General features: G+C 48.1%; 5 protein-coding genes across 11 annotated transcripts in view; 2 read left to right on the plus strand and 3 right to left on the minus strand.

The window, feature by feature from the left end:
* Nucleotides 1-708, minus strand: part of LOC117649251 (poly(rC)-binding protein 3) — a 90965-nt gene extending 90257 nt beyond the window's left edge. For 4 of the 5 annotated variants that reach the window (XM_034391831.1, XM_034391833.1, XM_034391828.1 and 1 more), the window contains exon 1: nucleotides 487-708. The gene's annotated coding sequence lies outside the window, so the exon portion shown is untranslated. The remainder of the gene's footprint in view (nucleotides 1-486) is intronic. The other variant, XM_034391830.1, reaches the window with a different exon arrangement.
* A 57-nt stretch (nucleotides 709-765) lies between these two features.
* Nucleotides 766-4568, plus strand: LOC117649250 (molybdenum cofactor sulfurase 3). Its single transcript, XM_034391824.1, has 12 exons — nucleotides 766-1158; nucleotides 1351-1507; nucleotides 1607-1713; nucleotides 1833-2108; nucleotides 2189-2456; nucleotides 2549-2825; nucleotides 2897-3013; nucleotides 3092-3554; nucleotides 3643-3855; nucleotides 3928-4034; nucleotides 4113-4220; nucleotides 4309-4568. Exons 1-12 carry the CDS (start codon nucleotides 1125-1127, stop codon nucleotides 4531-4533), a joined length of 2352 nt encoding a protein of 783 aa, XP_034247715.1. The 5' UTR covers nucleotides 766-1124; the 3' UTR covers nucleotides 4534-4568.
* Nucleotides 4531-8903, minus strand: LOC117649253 (N-glycosylase/DNA lyase). Of its 2 annotated transcripts, none has more exons than XM_034391842.1 (6): nucleotides 8774-8903; nucleotides 5971-6084; nucleotides 5454-5861; nucleotides 5081-5363; nucleotides 4802-4993; nucleotides 4531-4724 (listed from the first exon to the last, which is right to left on the minus strand). In XM_034391842.1, the coding sequence occupies exons 2-6, from the start codon at nucleotides 6048-6050 to the stop codon at nucleotides 4617-4619; spliced, it is 1071 nt and encodes a 356-aa protein (XP_034247733.1). In that variant the 5' UTR covers nucleotides 6051-6084; nucleotides 8774-8903; the 3' UTR covers nucleotides 4531-4616. The 2 variants fall into 2 exon arrangements, with proteins under 2 accessions (XP_034247733.1, XP_034247732.1); XM_034391841.1 differs by lacking the exon at nucleotides 8774-8903 and adding an exon at nucleotides 8573-8739.
* Nucleotides 6777-8652, minus strand: LOC117649256 (ADP-ribosylation factor 2-like). Its single transcript, XM_034391846.1, is given in 2 exon segments — nucleotides 6777-8192; nucleotides 8194-8652. Coding segments are annotated over 2 exon segments (543 nt in total). The 5' UTR covers nucleotides 8500-8652; the 3' UTR covers nucleotides 6777-7955.
* Nucleotides 8904-8957: 54 nt separating the features above from the next.
* Nucleotides 8958-14387, plus strand: part of LOC117649254 (band 7 protein AGAP004871-like) — a 31707-nt gene continuing 26277 nt past the window's right edge. Inside the window, exons 1-2 of one of the 2 annotated variants that reach the window (XM_034391844.1) lie at nucleotides 8958-9104; nucleotides 9764-9905. In XM_034391844.1, the coding sequence (XP_034247735.1) occupies nucleotides 9797-9905 (109 nt within the window). In that variant the 5' untranslated portion in view covers nucleotides 8958-9104; nucleotides 9764-9796. The remainder of the gene's footprint in view (nucleotides 9105-9763; nucleotides 9906-14387) is intronic. The other variant, XM_034391843.1, reaches the window with a different exon arrangement.

Below are 14387 nucleotides of genomic sequence, written 5' to 3' on the forward strand. Positions count from 1 at the left end.
GACAAAATCTGCAGAAGATAACTAATTTTCGAGATATGACTATCTCAAAAGTGAACTTCTGACCTTCATGGGCACTAGCAGGCTTAAACGTCCCTTGCACAAAATTCTGGAGATCAGGACATTGACACTCGGGTACACAGATACAAAATGAAAGTACCTTAAATTGAAAATCTAGTGACACCCGCATACCCGTCAAATACTGTAAGAGAAAAAGTAACTCGAAAACAAACAAAAGGCCTGAGTGCCCTTACAATGCGTATGCATACGTGTATCTTTGCGGTTATGTAGCCGGCACTGATAGGAGCCCAACAAATACTCACTCATTCAAACTTTACTTTTCTGAATGTCAACTGTCAAAAATTGATTCCTCAATAAATTTCAAGTTATTTTACTTATTTACTTTCGCCTCAAAGAGTTTTAAGACGAAGAGGTCAGAACAAGTGGCAAGGTTGGGGAGCAAATAAATAAAGGAAGCATAGAACATACCTTGATGAAATGAGGAAAAGATGGGCAGGTCCAGGAAAAATAACTCAAAGGATATTTCAAGGAGGATATTGCGGAGGAGGAGGTGGTGTTTCAGGCAAGGATAAATAGGCGTAGAGCGGTAAAAGTTCAACGCCTACAATTCAAAATGGAGGGAGCCAGAGCAAAACTCTCGGCTCGACTCTACACGATCACGCACGAGGATGTGTGTGGTGGTGTGGTGGTGGTGAGCGGGCGGAGCGAGATGCAGCCGTCTGTGGTGGGGGAAGTCGGATCTATTTTCTAAGGCAACGTAGTCCGTTACATGCTTACGTGTTGCGCTCTCGTCGTCACAACGATAGGGATAAGCATAGATAAGAATATCGCCCATGTTTTCCCATTTGCTAACGCGTTATCTCACACAGTGACAACTGGCAGAGAACCGTTCAGTCAACACCCTCGCTTTCGTCCAATGAGCTGCTTCGTAGTCGGAGCGGGCGAGTGAGAGAGAGAGAGAGGTGCATTCGGCGCTCAGTTCGGTACCTCGGCTTTGGGACACAAATCAGCTGATTACCCATGTTTTGTTTTGATTGAGCATTTAAATTGGTTAATGCAAAATCTAAAAAACAGAGTCACTCATAAGTACAGAAAATCGCTGTGACATGGTCGTCTCTGAAGAATTTCGTCGCCTTAAAGGTACTCTGATGAAAATAAATCATTTGGTATTTGACTTGGTCGCATGATTATGTAACACCTGTTGATTTGCTTTGTTTCTTTCATATGCTGATTGCCAAGTCATGTTATGCTGGCAGTCAACAAAGTAAAATATGTCACCCCGTATTTGTCTCCATCAATTCAAAAATTATTGATGCGTTTTAAAATTTTCAGGCAGTCACTATTTGGATCATGCGGCTGCCACTCTTTATTCAGAACTACAAATGCAAAACATCATGCAAGATTTCTGTAGTTCGGTGTATGGAAATCCTCACTCCCTGAGCACAACATGCAAATACACTAATGATATTGTAGATCAAATTCGCTACAGGTATTTTGGTTTTGATTTGACAAACTCGATTTCCAAGAAAGAGTGACGATATCATTTAAATCTCATTCCATTTTATTTTTTTTAAATTTTATTCCCCAGAGTCCTACAGCATTTTAACACCAACATGGATGAATATGACATTATATTTACCTCTGGTGCCACTCATGCTGTCAAACTTCTAGCAGAAAGTTTCAACTTTGGGTCTGGTATGAGGCTTTGCATTCTTTAAACACTAAAAGGAAAAGAGTTGGATTTTTTTTCCTGTTTTAAAATAGTTATCTCTTTAAATCAAGCAAGCTTTTTCTTAATAATTTTTTTTTTTCAGACAAAAAGGGAGTTTTTGTTTATGCACAAGAGAATCATACATCTGTTATTGGCATGAGGGAAGTTGTTGCTGATAGAAGCTCATCAGTATTGAATCTGTCTTTGAAAGCACTAGAGAAGACATTTTCCGAGGAGAATTGTAGAAGAAGCATTGAGGCAAACAGCAACTCTGATGGTACAAATTCACTCTTTGCCATATCTGGCCAATGCAATTTTTCTGGAGCAAAGACACCTTTGCATTGGGTGAAAATGGCCCAATGTGGAACATTAAACAATGGTTATAATTATTTTTAGCCTTGAAAATTATGTCATTGTATTCCTTCTATGAGATTTAAATGTTTTTCCTTGATCTTCCAGTTGCAGGTATACAGTCCAATTGGGCTTGCCTTCTTGATGCTGCATCACTTGTAGGGACCAGCCCCTTGGACTTATCACTTTGCCAACCAGACTTTGTCTCAATATCCTTTTACAAAATGTTTGGGTACCCCACTGGACTAGGTGCTTTGCTGGTAAAACGGTCAAGCAGCTACTTACTTTCTGAAAAAAAATATTTTGGGGGTGGGACTGTTCTGATGGCAATGAGTGGAGTCAGAAATCACGTACTACGACCAAGCCTTCATGAGAGGTAATTTACTTCCTCAAAAGAAAACAAACAAAAAACACCAATGTTTCTAAAAAAAATTACTAAAATTCAAATTTTTTACTTCCTTTTTACAGGTTTGAGGATGGAACCATTTCATTTCTGTCAATAATAGCCATTGGCCATGGATTAGATACCCTTACAAGATTGATGGGGTCCATGGATAATGTGAGGCGCCACTCATTTTCTCTCGCTAGACGTGCTCATCACAGTTTAAAAAATTTAAGCCACTACAATAATAAGCCAGTAGCAATACTGTACTGTGATAATGACTTTGAAGACCCTGACACTCAAGGGGCCATTGTGAATTTCAATTTGTTACGACCAGATGGGAGCTATGTTGGATACAGCAAGGTAATTTTTTTTTTAAATCTACAAAGCAATTATTTTTAACAAGCTGCCAATAATCCATTTTATTTTTGAAGGTTATGAATATGGCCAATAGTCACAAAATACAACTACGTACTGGTTGCTTTTGTAATCCAGGGGCATGTCAGCGACACCTTGGTTTGACTGAAAATGAACTTAAATCCCATTTTGAGGTAGTTCAATCTCTTAATAAGTTTGTTTAACATAACATCACACATTGACATAACAAATAAAAATATTTTTTTAAACAGGCAGGTCATGTATGTGGGGACCGAAATGATATCATAAATGGAGTCCCAACGGGTACTGTACGTATATCTTTTGGATACATGTCTACAGAGGAGGATGTGACTGCCCTCCTTAACATGATCTACCAGTGTTTTGTGGAACATGAAGCCCCATCTAAAGAAAATGATGCTCAAGATGTGTGGCATGATGCCGCTGATGATGTGGGGTATTTGCACTGCCATGATTCCTCAGTTGATCTTGGTCCAGTTGAATTATCCCAGGTTGTGCTGTATCCAATCAAGTCTTGTGGAGGCTTTAAACCTAGTTCTGCCTGGCCCATTGGGTCCCGAGGTTTAATTTATGACAGAACATGGATGATTGTATCTGCTTCTGGGACAGCTTTGACTCAGTCTTTGGAGCCCCGTTTAGCCCTTGTCAACCCACATATTGATTTAACTAATAAAATGCTGCACCTTAGATTTTTGAGTAAGTTGGTAAAGTTAAATCTTATCAACAAAATACAATTCCATTACAGTGTTAAAAGCATAAGTCTTTATGCATTTGAATTTTTCAGGACAGTCTGATATGGTGTCAGTTCCATTGGATGAGGCAATAGAAGCAAATGACAAAGAAACAAGAAGCTCTCTGTGTCAAAGTAAAGTGTGTGGTGACCGCATCAAAGGAATTGACTGTGGAGATCAAGTAGCATCATGGCTGTCAGCAAACCTAGGGCGCCATGGTATCAGATTGGTTCGTCAGCTCAATGAAGATGGACGATCCGGGAAAGGTGAAGTTTTTTTCCTTTATATATCTTATTTTGTCATAGCACAGTTATAATATGTGGTGAATTTGTGGACAGATGCTAAGAAGTCTCTTGCCTTGGCAAACAAAGCTCAGTTTTTGATGATCAGTGAAGAAAGTGTATCATGGTTGGGAGATCAGATTGATTCTAAAGAATGTGACAAGGTAAAATGACATTTTTAAAATCTCATTAATTATTCCATTTGGAAGCCTGATTTATTGAAAGGTTCTCTGCATTCACAGACAGGTCTTGTGAACCGTTTTCGAGCCAACCTAGTCTTGAAAGGTTTGAAGACACCTTTTGAAGAAATGGATTGGCTTGAAATAAAAATTGGTTCACAAAAATTTACGGTAAGTCCCATCTATAGCTACCAGTTAAACTATTCCCAAAAAATTTTGCAATTACTATATTTTCTTACTGTTTCTCTTATTATCAAAGGTGGATGGACCCTGTACAAGATGTGGAGTGGTATGTGTAGACCAAGCTACAGGTGAAAGAACTAATGAGCCTTTAAGGACTCTTTCTAAAATAAATCGGAATAATGTTCACTTTGGAGTATATCTTAGCCACCAATGTGATGCAGATGATGATGGTATTGGACTAATATCATGTGGCAATTTAGTGACAGTTCTTAAAAGTAAATGTACAAAAACATCAGGGTGACTTAAAAAATCATTAAATAATCTATTCACCAGGCAGTAGATGGGTTAAAAAAGGACTAAGTTACAAAATACCTATGTGAATTATTAACTAGATTTTTTCTGCTTCTCTTCTTTACTAACTCTGTTGATTTTGCGCTTTTTACCTCCTACTGGTTTCTCTTGGAACATCTTTAAATCAGCACAAAATAGAACCTAAGTCATAATTTAAAGGAATTAGTATTTCTGTTGGTTGATTTCAAGCATAAATAGTCACTGAAATGGAAACTTACTGTGTGGGCCCAGCCAGCGTACGGTCCATAAAGGTCACGGAAGTACTCTCCTATTTCATTATACACCTTCTCAGTGACAGATTTATAATTTTTTAAATGAGGCAGATAACGACAGCTTATCTGCCAAACATGAGTGTCAACTGGGATAGCTTCAAGATGATCTAATGACATCAAGCAAATGCAATCAGCAACCTACAACAACAACAAAATAATTTAAAGAGAACATTTTTGCTGTATTCATTTGAAACAGAGTCTATCCTTCAAACTTAAACTTCTCACCTTTGCTCCAATCCCTGGCAGTTGCATGAGTGCAGCTTTGGCTTCTGTGTACGGTTTTGACTGAAGGGATTGAAGCCATGATTCTCCACCTAGTGACTGAATCATTTCAGCTGATTTCTGGATGAACTTGGCACGGTAACCAAAGCTGGCTGTGCGCAAGTCTTGCTCCACTATGGGATCCGCCAGTCGATTTACATCAGGAAACGCATGGTATGACTGTCCATTTTTCTCTCCAATTACTTCACCATACAATGTGCACATCTTTTCGACCATGCCGGATATCCTTTGGGTAGCAAATATTAACAACTTATTATATTTTAATAGCACATATTGTTTGCACTTTAATAACTAGTAATTTTTAAACTTGCCATACCTTGCTATATTATTGTTTGATGAGCAAATAAATGAAAATATATTTTCAACTGGATCCTGTTTGAGCATTCTCACTCCATGAAACTTTGATGCGACTTCTTTGAAGTTTGGGTCACTTTCACCCCATTTAGCATACATTTCATCCAGAGAAAAATCTAATCTGAAGTAATTTTTAAGAAGCTTCTCATCCTCAAGCTGAAGTGCATCTTTATCCAGAATATTTAATTCAGTATCTGCCTGCTTTTTTCTCACCAATGTTTCTTTCCTCCTGACCTTTGGTTTTGATTTAGGCTGAGCTAATTTAGTGGCATGTTGAACATGATAAAGAATTTTTTCATCAGTTTGCTTCAATGTCCATATTCTTTGAGCAAAGACTCCAGTCCATTCCCCTTCTTCATTTTTGTGCCACCTAGAACAAATGTTTTATCAGACTTAACTTGTTTACCATACTGCTTTCCCAAATGCAAATGCTAATGAACCTAACCAGGCCAATGCCCTGAAAGGAAGATGTTGCTTACCTGAAGCATTGACCTCCACTAAGAGTCATCAGCAACTGCAAGTCTTTGCATGAACATTCCAGGCTTCGCCACAGTGACATTCCTTTTCCTTTTCTAGATCTTGATCTTAAGGTCCTGAGGTCATAAGGATTGCACAAAAATTTTAATCTACTGACAAGAATATGAATGTGGTTACAGAAAATTCAAGGGTCGGATTATAATAATGAGAGACAAATTAATACTTATTAAAATTTTATTTAATATAAAGATAATGGTAAAACTTTCATAATTCTTCCTATGATAATAATGTACAACCAAAGCACACAACAGCAATCACATTTTCATTTAACACAAAAAGCCTTGCAAGAACAAGACATGTAACTTACCAAAAACACATAGACATAGGGAGGAAAACACAGTGCTGGGCTAGAGCCATAACTGAACTATACTTAGATTAAAATTTTAAACTCGGACATGTCCAACCCTATCTTCTGAGAAACAAATTTAGTGAACATAATTTATGCAATCCTACCTACCATGCTCACAGCAACAAGTATGAATCATTTAAAAGATACCTTGCTTCTTCTTAGAATAAATACAATTAGCCTTATGTTACCTTCATTTTCACTAACCCTTAATTCACACAACTACATTGAAAATAGTCAAGCCTTGAGGAAGGTGCTTCAATACAGTAATCACAACAGGCTGCCTAAAGAAGATAAATAATTCTTAAGCTTGAGAAACGGACAGATATTGACTAGATTTAGAAACTGTTACAACTCTTCACTTGGCATCACTGTGGTCAATATAAATGAACAAGCCCAATGAATTACCATACTGAACAGGAATCAAATTTATTGTAAAATTGAGGATATTACTGCACTACACTATGTAAATGCTGGCAACCAAACTAAATAGCTCCACACAATTTTGTGCAAAAACAAAAAGATTTTTAAAAAAGTAAGAAGATGAAACTATGAAGGAGGCCATTTGAATATTACAAAGTGTTTTAGATAATCACACTTGTATTTGAGAGCATGACAACACTAGCTTTAGGATTCCAAAGAATGTTTCTCCTCACTCAATGGAAATCATTGATGATTTCAATAATTTGGACAGCACTCGAATAAACTATGTTTGACGACTAAAAGATTTTATACACTATGTTAGAAGAAGAAAATCAATTTAACTATGACACATCAGCCATACATGGAAACATGTAAAAAATTTAACGAGGGTTCATTGATCACAATATTACTGATAAATGGGACAAGGTACACTCATGGCCTTAATGATCATTGCTCCATATGTCTAAAACAATTTTTCTTAATGCAACCCACAGCATGTATATTCAAACCATTCCCAAATTGATTTTAGCATTAAACAGTTGCTCCAGTAAGGTACACAATAAATGATATTTATGACAAGGAATGGACAATAAGTAACAGTCATTTCCCTCCCTTCCTAGAATCTATAATTTAGCAAAGCAGGGTTCATTCACAAAATTATTAAATGCCTGACAAATTTATATTAAATTATACATTTGGCATTGAAGAATATTACACCCGATGCAAAAGGCAATCTTCCGCCCACACTCTAAAAATAGTTTCAGAAAATCTAAGTGACATAGATCAAGAGGAAGGGTACTCCAAACCAATTTACCCTGATAAAAATCAGCTAATGGTTGTTACATTGATCCGAACATTTTTCACAATCAGGCGTAACTTTCAAAAAAATTATTTCCAGATGGTTGTCAAGAAAAAGGCCACTCTTTCACAGAAAGGTAAAATAATAATAAATAAAACATCTGATTTTAAGAAAAAGAACAATATTTTCAGAATAAATAACTAAGTAGGCACGTCAATCTTCGGAAACACAAGTTGATTGATCCCATTGTAGCGCTTAGAGTCTCTCTGTAAGTTCACCCTCTCGTACAGTAGTGATGGATTTAAGAAGCGTTCAGCTTTGACAAGTCCAGAAATGAAGAATGAGTACGATGTTGAAACTCAGTTCTTCGCAAGTTCATTGGATAGCCAATCTAATCCTTCATACAGTCCATTACCCTGTGTGGCACATGTCGCTTGAACATACCAACGACGGTTGCGTAGGTTGTTCAGGCCTAGTTTGTCAGTCAGTTCAGCGGCACTCATTGCTGTAGGCAGATCCTGCTTGTTGGCGAATATAAGGAGAACTGCATCACGCAATTCCTCTTCTTGTAGCATGTTTTGCAGTTCAGTCTCAGCCTTCAGCAATTCTTTCTTTGTCACTCGAATCAACAACAAAGATGACACCATTGGTGTTCTGGAAGTAGTGGCGCCAGAGCAGGCGGATGCGGTCTTGGCCACCGACGTCCCACACGGTAAAGCAGATATTCTTGTACTCGACGGTCTCGACGTTGAAGCCAATTGTAGGAATTGTAGTCACAATTTCACCCAATTTTAGTTTATACAAGATGGTGGTTTTCCCGGCAGCGTCCAGGCCAACCATCAATATACGCATTTGCTGCTTGCCAAACAGGCGCGTGAACAGGCTTGAGATAGTTAAACCCATGGCGAAAGAAACACTAGAGCTCTGGGTGCAAATGAGCTAAAAGAATACCATAAACGAAGGCTTTGTCACGCACCTGCCACGTCAAAACTGTCAAACAACACTACGCCGAACAGACGGCATACGTGTGGTTATGCACTTGTTCGTCGGGCAGCCAACCTCAAACTCTGTTCGGACGCAGTACAATTTCGAGAAGGCTACGCCGGTTCAATGAATTTTGTTTTATGTTGCTCTCCTGCAGATTTCCGATGTTAGACAGTTCAAAAAATATGCTTACCGTTCTAAGCTAGTTTTAAAATCGAAATATGACTGTATCAGCGACTTTTCTCCCTTTTCCGGGAGTTTTGAGTGCGCCAATGGCAGTTGCCGAGTTTGGCCACCAGGGAGCGCCAGCGTGGCGAGGGTGCGCCAGGGCGCCGCGGCGTCGCTTCGAGCGTCGCGACGCAGCAGACGCCCTGTTCCGCGCTCCGCGCCCCCTTGCCTCGCCTGCCTCTGCCTGTCTGCCTCTGCCTCCAGTGGGGCGCAGCAAGGCCGCAGCAGACGACGGACCAGGGTGTCCTCTGCCTCCTTTCCTGTCACGGCTCCAATACTGACTCACCGAGAGGCCGGTGAGTACCCCTAACCGAGGTTCGGCGTCCTTGGTGCACGGCGTTCTTCGCTGCGCACCCCCGGGGGAATGCTCCAGTCAGACAAAGCGACTACGAGCGCAAAATTGTGCGCGCATGCCAGGGATGCTGACGCAGTGTTTTGGTTAGGGGATTGCCCTTTTGTTTTTACAGATTTCGTCATTGGTTTGTATTTTCTCGTTCTGCTCGGGGGGGCGTTTGTCTGCCGAATCTATAAATCATTGACGGTTAAGTGCACACATGTCGCAGGAGGGAAAACAGTCGTTTTTCACACAAGATAATATTTACAAATTACTGACGTTACCAACGTGAGCGCTTGTCTCGGGGGCACACTAGATCGGGTTTTATAAGGCCATATCGAGTCACGAGGTGCTTTTGAACCACAGAGGGTGCTCCATTTAGTGTTAACCGACTCTTCGCTTCGTCAGTACTGACTAGAAAAGACTGGAAGGAAAATGTTTCTTTCGCATGTTGTCACTATTGATTGTCATTACCAATCAGAATCGAAAGTTTCATGCCGGCTGACCGGATGGCGCGACTGGCTTATCAGACTTCCGGGTGACGAAGGGGCAGGGGGCACTTGCAACAGAAATCAAGATCAACTATTTTCTTTGTTTGCACTTTTCCCTTTCCCTTTCCAGGACGGCTGACGGTGGTCCGCGCTGCGGGTCGCCATGGCGGACGGCGGGTCGGTGCAGATGTCCACCACCGCCAAGCCCACCGACAGCGACGACTCGGGGGACTGCCGCGTCCCGGTGCAGGGCTACGATGTCCACAACTCTGGTGAGTAGTCGCACCCGTCGCACCGCCCAACACCGCCCTGCGCCCTACCGCCCTACGCCAAGTTGCTCCCCTCGGCCACCGCGCGCCGCCCCGGACGCTCCCACCTGCCGCGCGGGGCGGGGCGTGGCGAGGCGGGGCGGGGCGGGGCGGGGCGGGGAGGAGCGGAGCTTGCTCTATTCTGTCGAAGGGCCGAGGGGTGGAAAGGAAAGGGGGTGGTGCGGGGCAGGGTCGTTGTGTGGTTCGTTGCTTCTCCTAGCGCCATGACGGGGTGCACGTCGGGGCGGGGCGGGGCGGGGCGGGGCGCGCAACAGCTGGGTAAAGCCCTGTTAAGCCCGGCGTACGTCTCGGCGCGGGGCGCAACATGCAAATGTGCACGGAAGGTGCCTATCCGGTCGGCGAGGCGGGGCGGGGTGGGGCGGGGTGGGGCGGGGCGGGGCGAAGCGAGGCGCTGGCCGCCGGGGCCGTCTCGTTAAAAATACAAACAAGAAACTCGGAATAGCAGAGCGCGTCGTGTTCCTTGCCGACTCGCTGACTCGGAAGAAGGGCAGGCGATGGGATTTGGGCTTTCGGTCCGAGCAGGGAGCAGGCCCAGCATGCTGCCTGCAGGCAGAGAGTCTGCTCCGAGTGGCCGGACTTCCGCGTGCTTCCGCGTGCTTCCGCGCCATCGGCCTGCCGTCGGCCCGTCGGGGGGATGGATGCTGTGTGATGAGAGCCCTGCGGTGTGCGGTGTGCGGTCGACAGCGCGTTCCCGCGTTGCCGCGCGCGCGTGGGGGTAGCCCTTTGACAGAGGCACCGCGCCAATCATCACCATCATCACTTCGTCGTCCTCGTCCGCGCTGTTTGTGCTCTCTTTGTTGTTGACACTCGGGGATGGGGAGTGTCTCGATGTCCTGGCGGCGGACGGCGTTGAAAAAGCGAAAGCGTTGCGGGGCTCTTTCAAGCCGACCGCCACCGGGAGGGCTGAGCCACGGCCTGAGCCACGGATGGGCTTGTCGAGGGATTTAAGCTCACCTGAAGTGGACGGCCGAGCGGGGCCAGGCCTGGCAGCCCGGCCTGGCAGCCCAGCCTGTGAGGCTCGTCAGCCCGTCAGCGAGATCACGCCGGATGCGTGGTCTTGAGGGAGGGCCGGGGCTTAATGGTGTGTGCCCTCCTCCCCCGCGCCCTGCCTCGCCACAGGCCGTCGGGCCGCGGGCTCAGGCACGGAGGGAATCTAAATGGACTTGTTTTGCTATGGGGCGCGCCGCGCGCAGAGGGATGAGTGGAGCGAAACCAATAGGGGGAGGCAGGCAAAACCACTGCAAAACCACGGCAGCACAACAACGGCCACCTGCACGGGGACCGGGATGAGGTGCTCGCCGTGCACGCCCTGCACGCCACCTCTCGCCTTATCCTATAACTCCCGTCTGGCAAATCTCCCAGCCCCCCGCCGCCCTGCACCCCGCCCCGCCCCCTATGCACCCCCACCCCCTCGGCCACATCTTTCGCCGATCGGCACAAATCCCTCCTCCTGACTTGATCGGGGCGGGAGCAGGCGGAGGCGGGGAAGGCTACACCCCGAGCCCGGGGCATCGCGTCGGGCATCCAGGGGCAGCCAGGCTCCACGGGGACGTGACCGGGGTGTGCGTAGCCTGGCGTAGCCTGGCGTAGCAGTACCTGGCGTGCCCATCGAGTGTCGGCCCTACAGTGAGTGCGAGCAGTGCCCGCTCGGTGCGACGCGAGTACGCAAGGAGGAAAAGAAGGCGGGGATGACTGTTGATTCTGCCGGCCCCATTGTCCGCCCCTTCGCCCCCCGGCCCCCGGCCCCTTTTACCACGAAGCCCATTGTGGGGTCCTAAATCGAGGGGAGCGGCTCCCTCATCCGAATCCAATCCTGCAATCCCGCCTCCAATCCGAGGCCGCGCCGAGCGAGGCCGAGCCGAGCCGCGGCACACTTAACCGTGTCGCTAACGCCGAGCCGCCGAGCCGCAAGCCGCGCCGAGCCCAGCCCGCGGCAAAGGGAGGCTAAGCCGCCGAGACGGCCAGCACCGCCAGCAGCGCCAGCAGCGCTTGATGGCGCGCGCGATCGGCCGCCTGCCCCGCCTGCAGCGCTTCAGCGATCGTCCGTCTCTCTCGCACTGGTACGGTTCGCACCGTGAGTGCGAGAGAGACAGAGCGGCGCCAGCCAAGCCCTGCCGCGGAGACGCGCGGGGAGGAGCAGGGCGCCTGCGTGGGCCGGGGTAGGCAGGCCCGGCGCGCAGCGGAGCCGTGCGGCGGCCTACCCCGCTCCACGCAGGCTGAGGCCGTGAAGTGCGTCAAGATGACAAATGGGCACGAGAGGTCGGGGACAAACGACGGCACGCCCGGGCGGACAGACGGGCCGACAGACGGGCCGACAGACGGGCCGACAGACGGACAGACCGACGGCCTCCGGCAGCGAGGAGGAGAGCGGTTTGATGGCGGCCAAGGTGTTGCCGTCTGCCGAAGCGTGGCGCGCACACGCACACACTAACTCACACTCACACACACACGCACACGACACCAGAGGCACCCTCGGAACGGCAGCGTCGCTGCACTCTGGAGAGCTATATTCTTCTCAGCCACGGCTGCGGGGAAGGGCCTGAGGGAGGAGGGGGAGTCTTGCTTGGTTTTGTATGGCCGCGCCTCGGTGTGTGTGTGAGAGTGAGTGCTGCGATGGAAGGGCGGGTTGTCGTGGGGCGTGGCGAGGCGTGGCGAGGCGTGGCACACTGGCACACCGTGGCACACCGTGGCCGGCCAGGTGGCCGGCTCATGAAGAAATATGGCCGGAGCTGCGCGAGCCAAGTCTTCGCTTGCCAGCCATTGCCATCCGCTGGGACGCGCTGGGACGACGCGTCGAGAGAGAGCGAGAGAGACAGAGAGACAGCGACAGCAGCCCAATCCGTTTTGCGCACCTCCGGCACCTCCCGCTGCGTTACGTTCTACATCACGTTCCACACGTCAGGGGCGGCGGGGCCGAGCGCTGCCGAGGGCATGGCGGCGGCTGTGCCAAAGTGCTTTTTAAAACAAGGTGATGGATCCGCCGCGGAGGCTGTTCTATAATTACAGGGGCCTGACGCCACAAAAACAGACACAAAAACCAAAACCCCAAAACGCCATAAGAGCTGCCGACCGGCCTGCGGCCTGCGGGGCCTGTGGCGCGGTTTTTGCTGACGTCGGCCCCTTTCGCAATTATTGAACCACTCGCTCTTTTATAGCATTATATCCTCGCGGTCCGACCCCGCACCACCCACCACACCACACCCCGTTACACCGATTAATAAAGAAAACAATGGAAACACAACACAATCAGGGACACACAAGCAGCAGCGGCCGCGCCAGGCCGCGCGCGGACAGAGATGGAAAGAATCGGTGGGAAAGCTGCTGGGTCACCGCGTCACCGCTAGCTGCTCTTGTTCCAGATGGTTATTTTGTACGTGCGTGTGTGTGTGTGTGTGTGTGTGTGTGTGTGTGTGTGTGTGATGGCGCTGATTTATTCAGGGGGCGGCCTGCCCGGCCTGCCCTGTCATGTCTGTCGTGTCCGCCCCTTTGGTCGAGTCGAGTGGTGCTGGGCTGCTGGGCCGGCTCGTCGTCCCGGACCGGGGCGGCGCGGGGCGGGGCGGGGCGGGGCGGGGCGGAGCAATACTGCAATAACTGGTCATGATTATTCATCAGGCGCCTCTCTGTACCGGCTGGGCCAATGGGCTGGGCCGCGGCGCGATGCAAGGCCCTGTTGATGGAGTTACTGGCTGGAGCGGAGAGGTCTGCATACGTCGAACGCGCTGTGTGTGTGTGCGCGCGCGTGTATGTGTGAGTGTGTACGTCAATGATGAGGCGAGCAAGGTACGGCCAGCTCTGCGTGCCGCCAGGACCACCACCACGACGACGGGGCGGACGGGGCGGACGGGGCACTAGGAGGGGGGACACCCTTCCCGGCTGCAAGCTGATCGACTGGAAATTGGCGTGTCTCCGGAAGAGGCAGCCTCGGCCGGAAATAGCTCAGGGCGCGTCATGGTGTTGCGGGCGTTGCCGGCGTTGCCGGGTGCACCGCGGCGGCGGGGCCTTCGGTCCTTGATGAGGCCCTCCTCGTCCTCGTCAGCCGCCGGAGCAGAGTTATCACCCGGGCAACTCGGCCCATTCAATAATGCGAGTTTCGACGGCCGCGGTCGGGCGGGGCTATGCGGGGCCGCGGGGCCAGGCCAGGCCGGGCCAGGGCGGGCTCTGTCGGGATGCCTGAGCAAGATGCCTGAGCTAGATGTTTGGCGATAAAGCATGATGGATAATCTTCGAGGCAACTTTGAAGGATGCTGCGAGGGACAGCTGCTTTGGGGCTCTCTTCTTCTTCTCTCTCTCCCTCTCTTCTTCTCCTCCTCCTTCTTCTTCTGCCTCTTCCTCTCTCACTCCCTCGCGGCCGGTGATTGATGGGTGGTCCGACGCTGCCTTGCGTTGCCGGGTTGCCGGCATGCAGGCCGTTTGAATGGCCTACTC

Source organism: Thrips palmi, unplaced genomic scaffold, assembly GCF_012932325.1.
Source record: "Thrips palmi isolate BJ-2018 unplaced genomic scaffold, TpBJ-2018v1 HiC_scaffold_4, whole genome shotgun sequence".
NCBI lineage: Eukaryota > Metazoa > Arthropoda > Insecta > Thysanoptera > Thripidae > Thrips > Thrips palmi.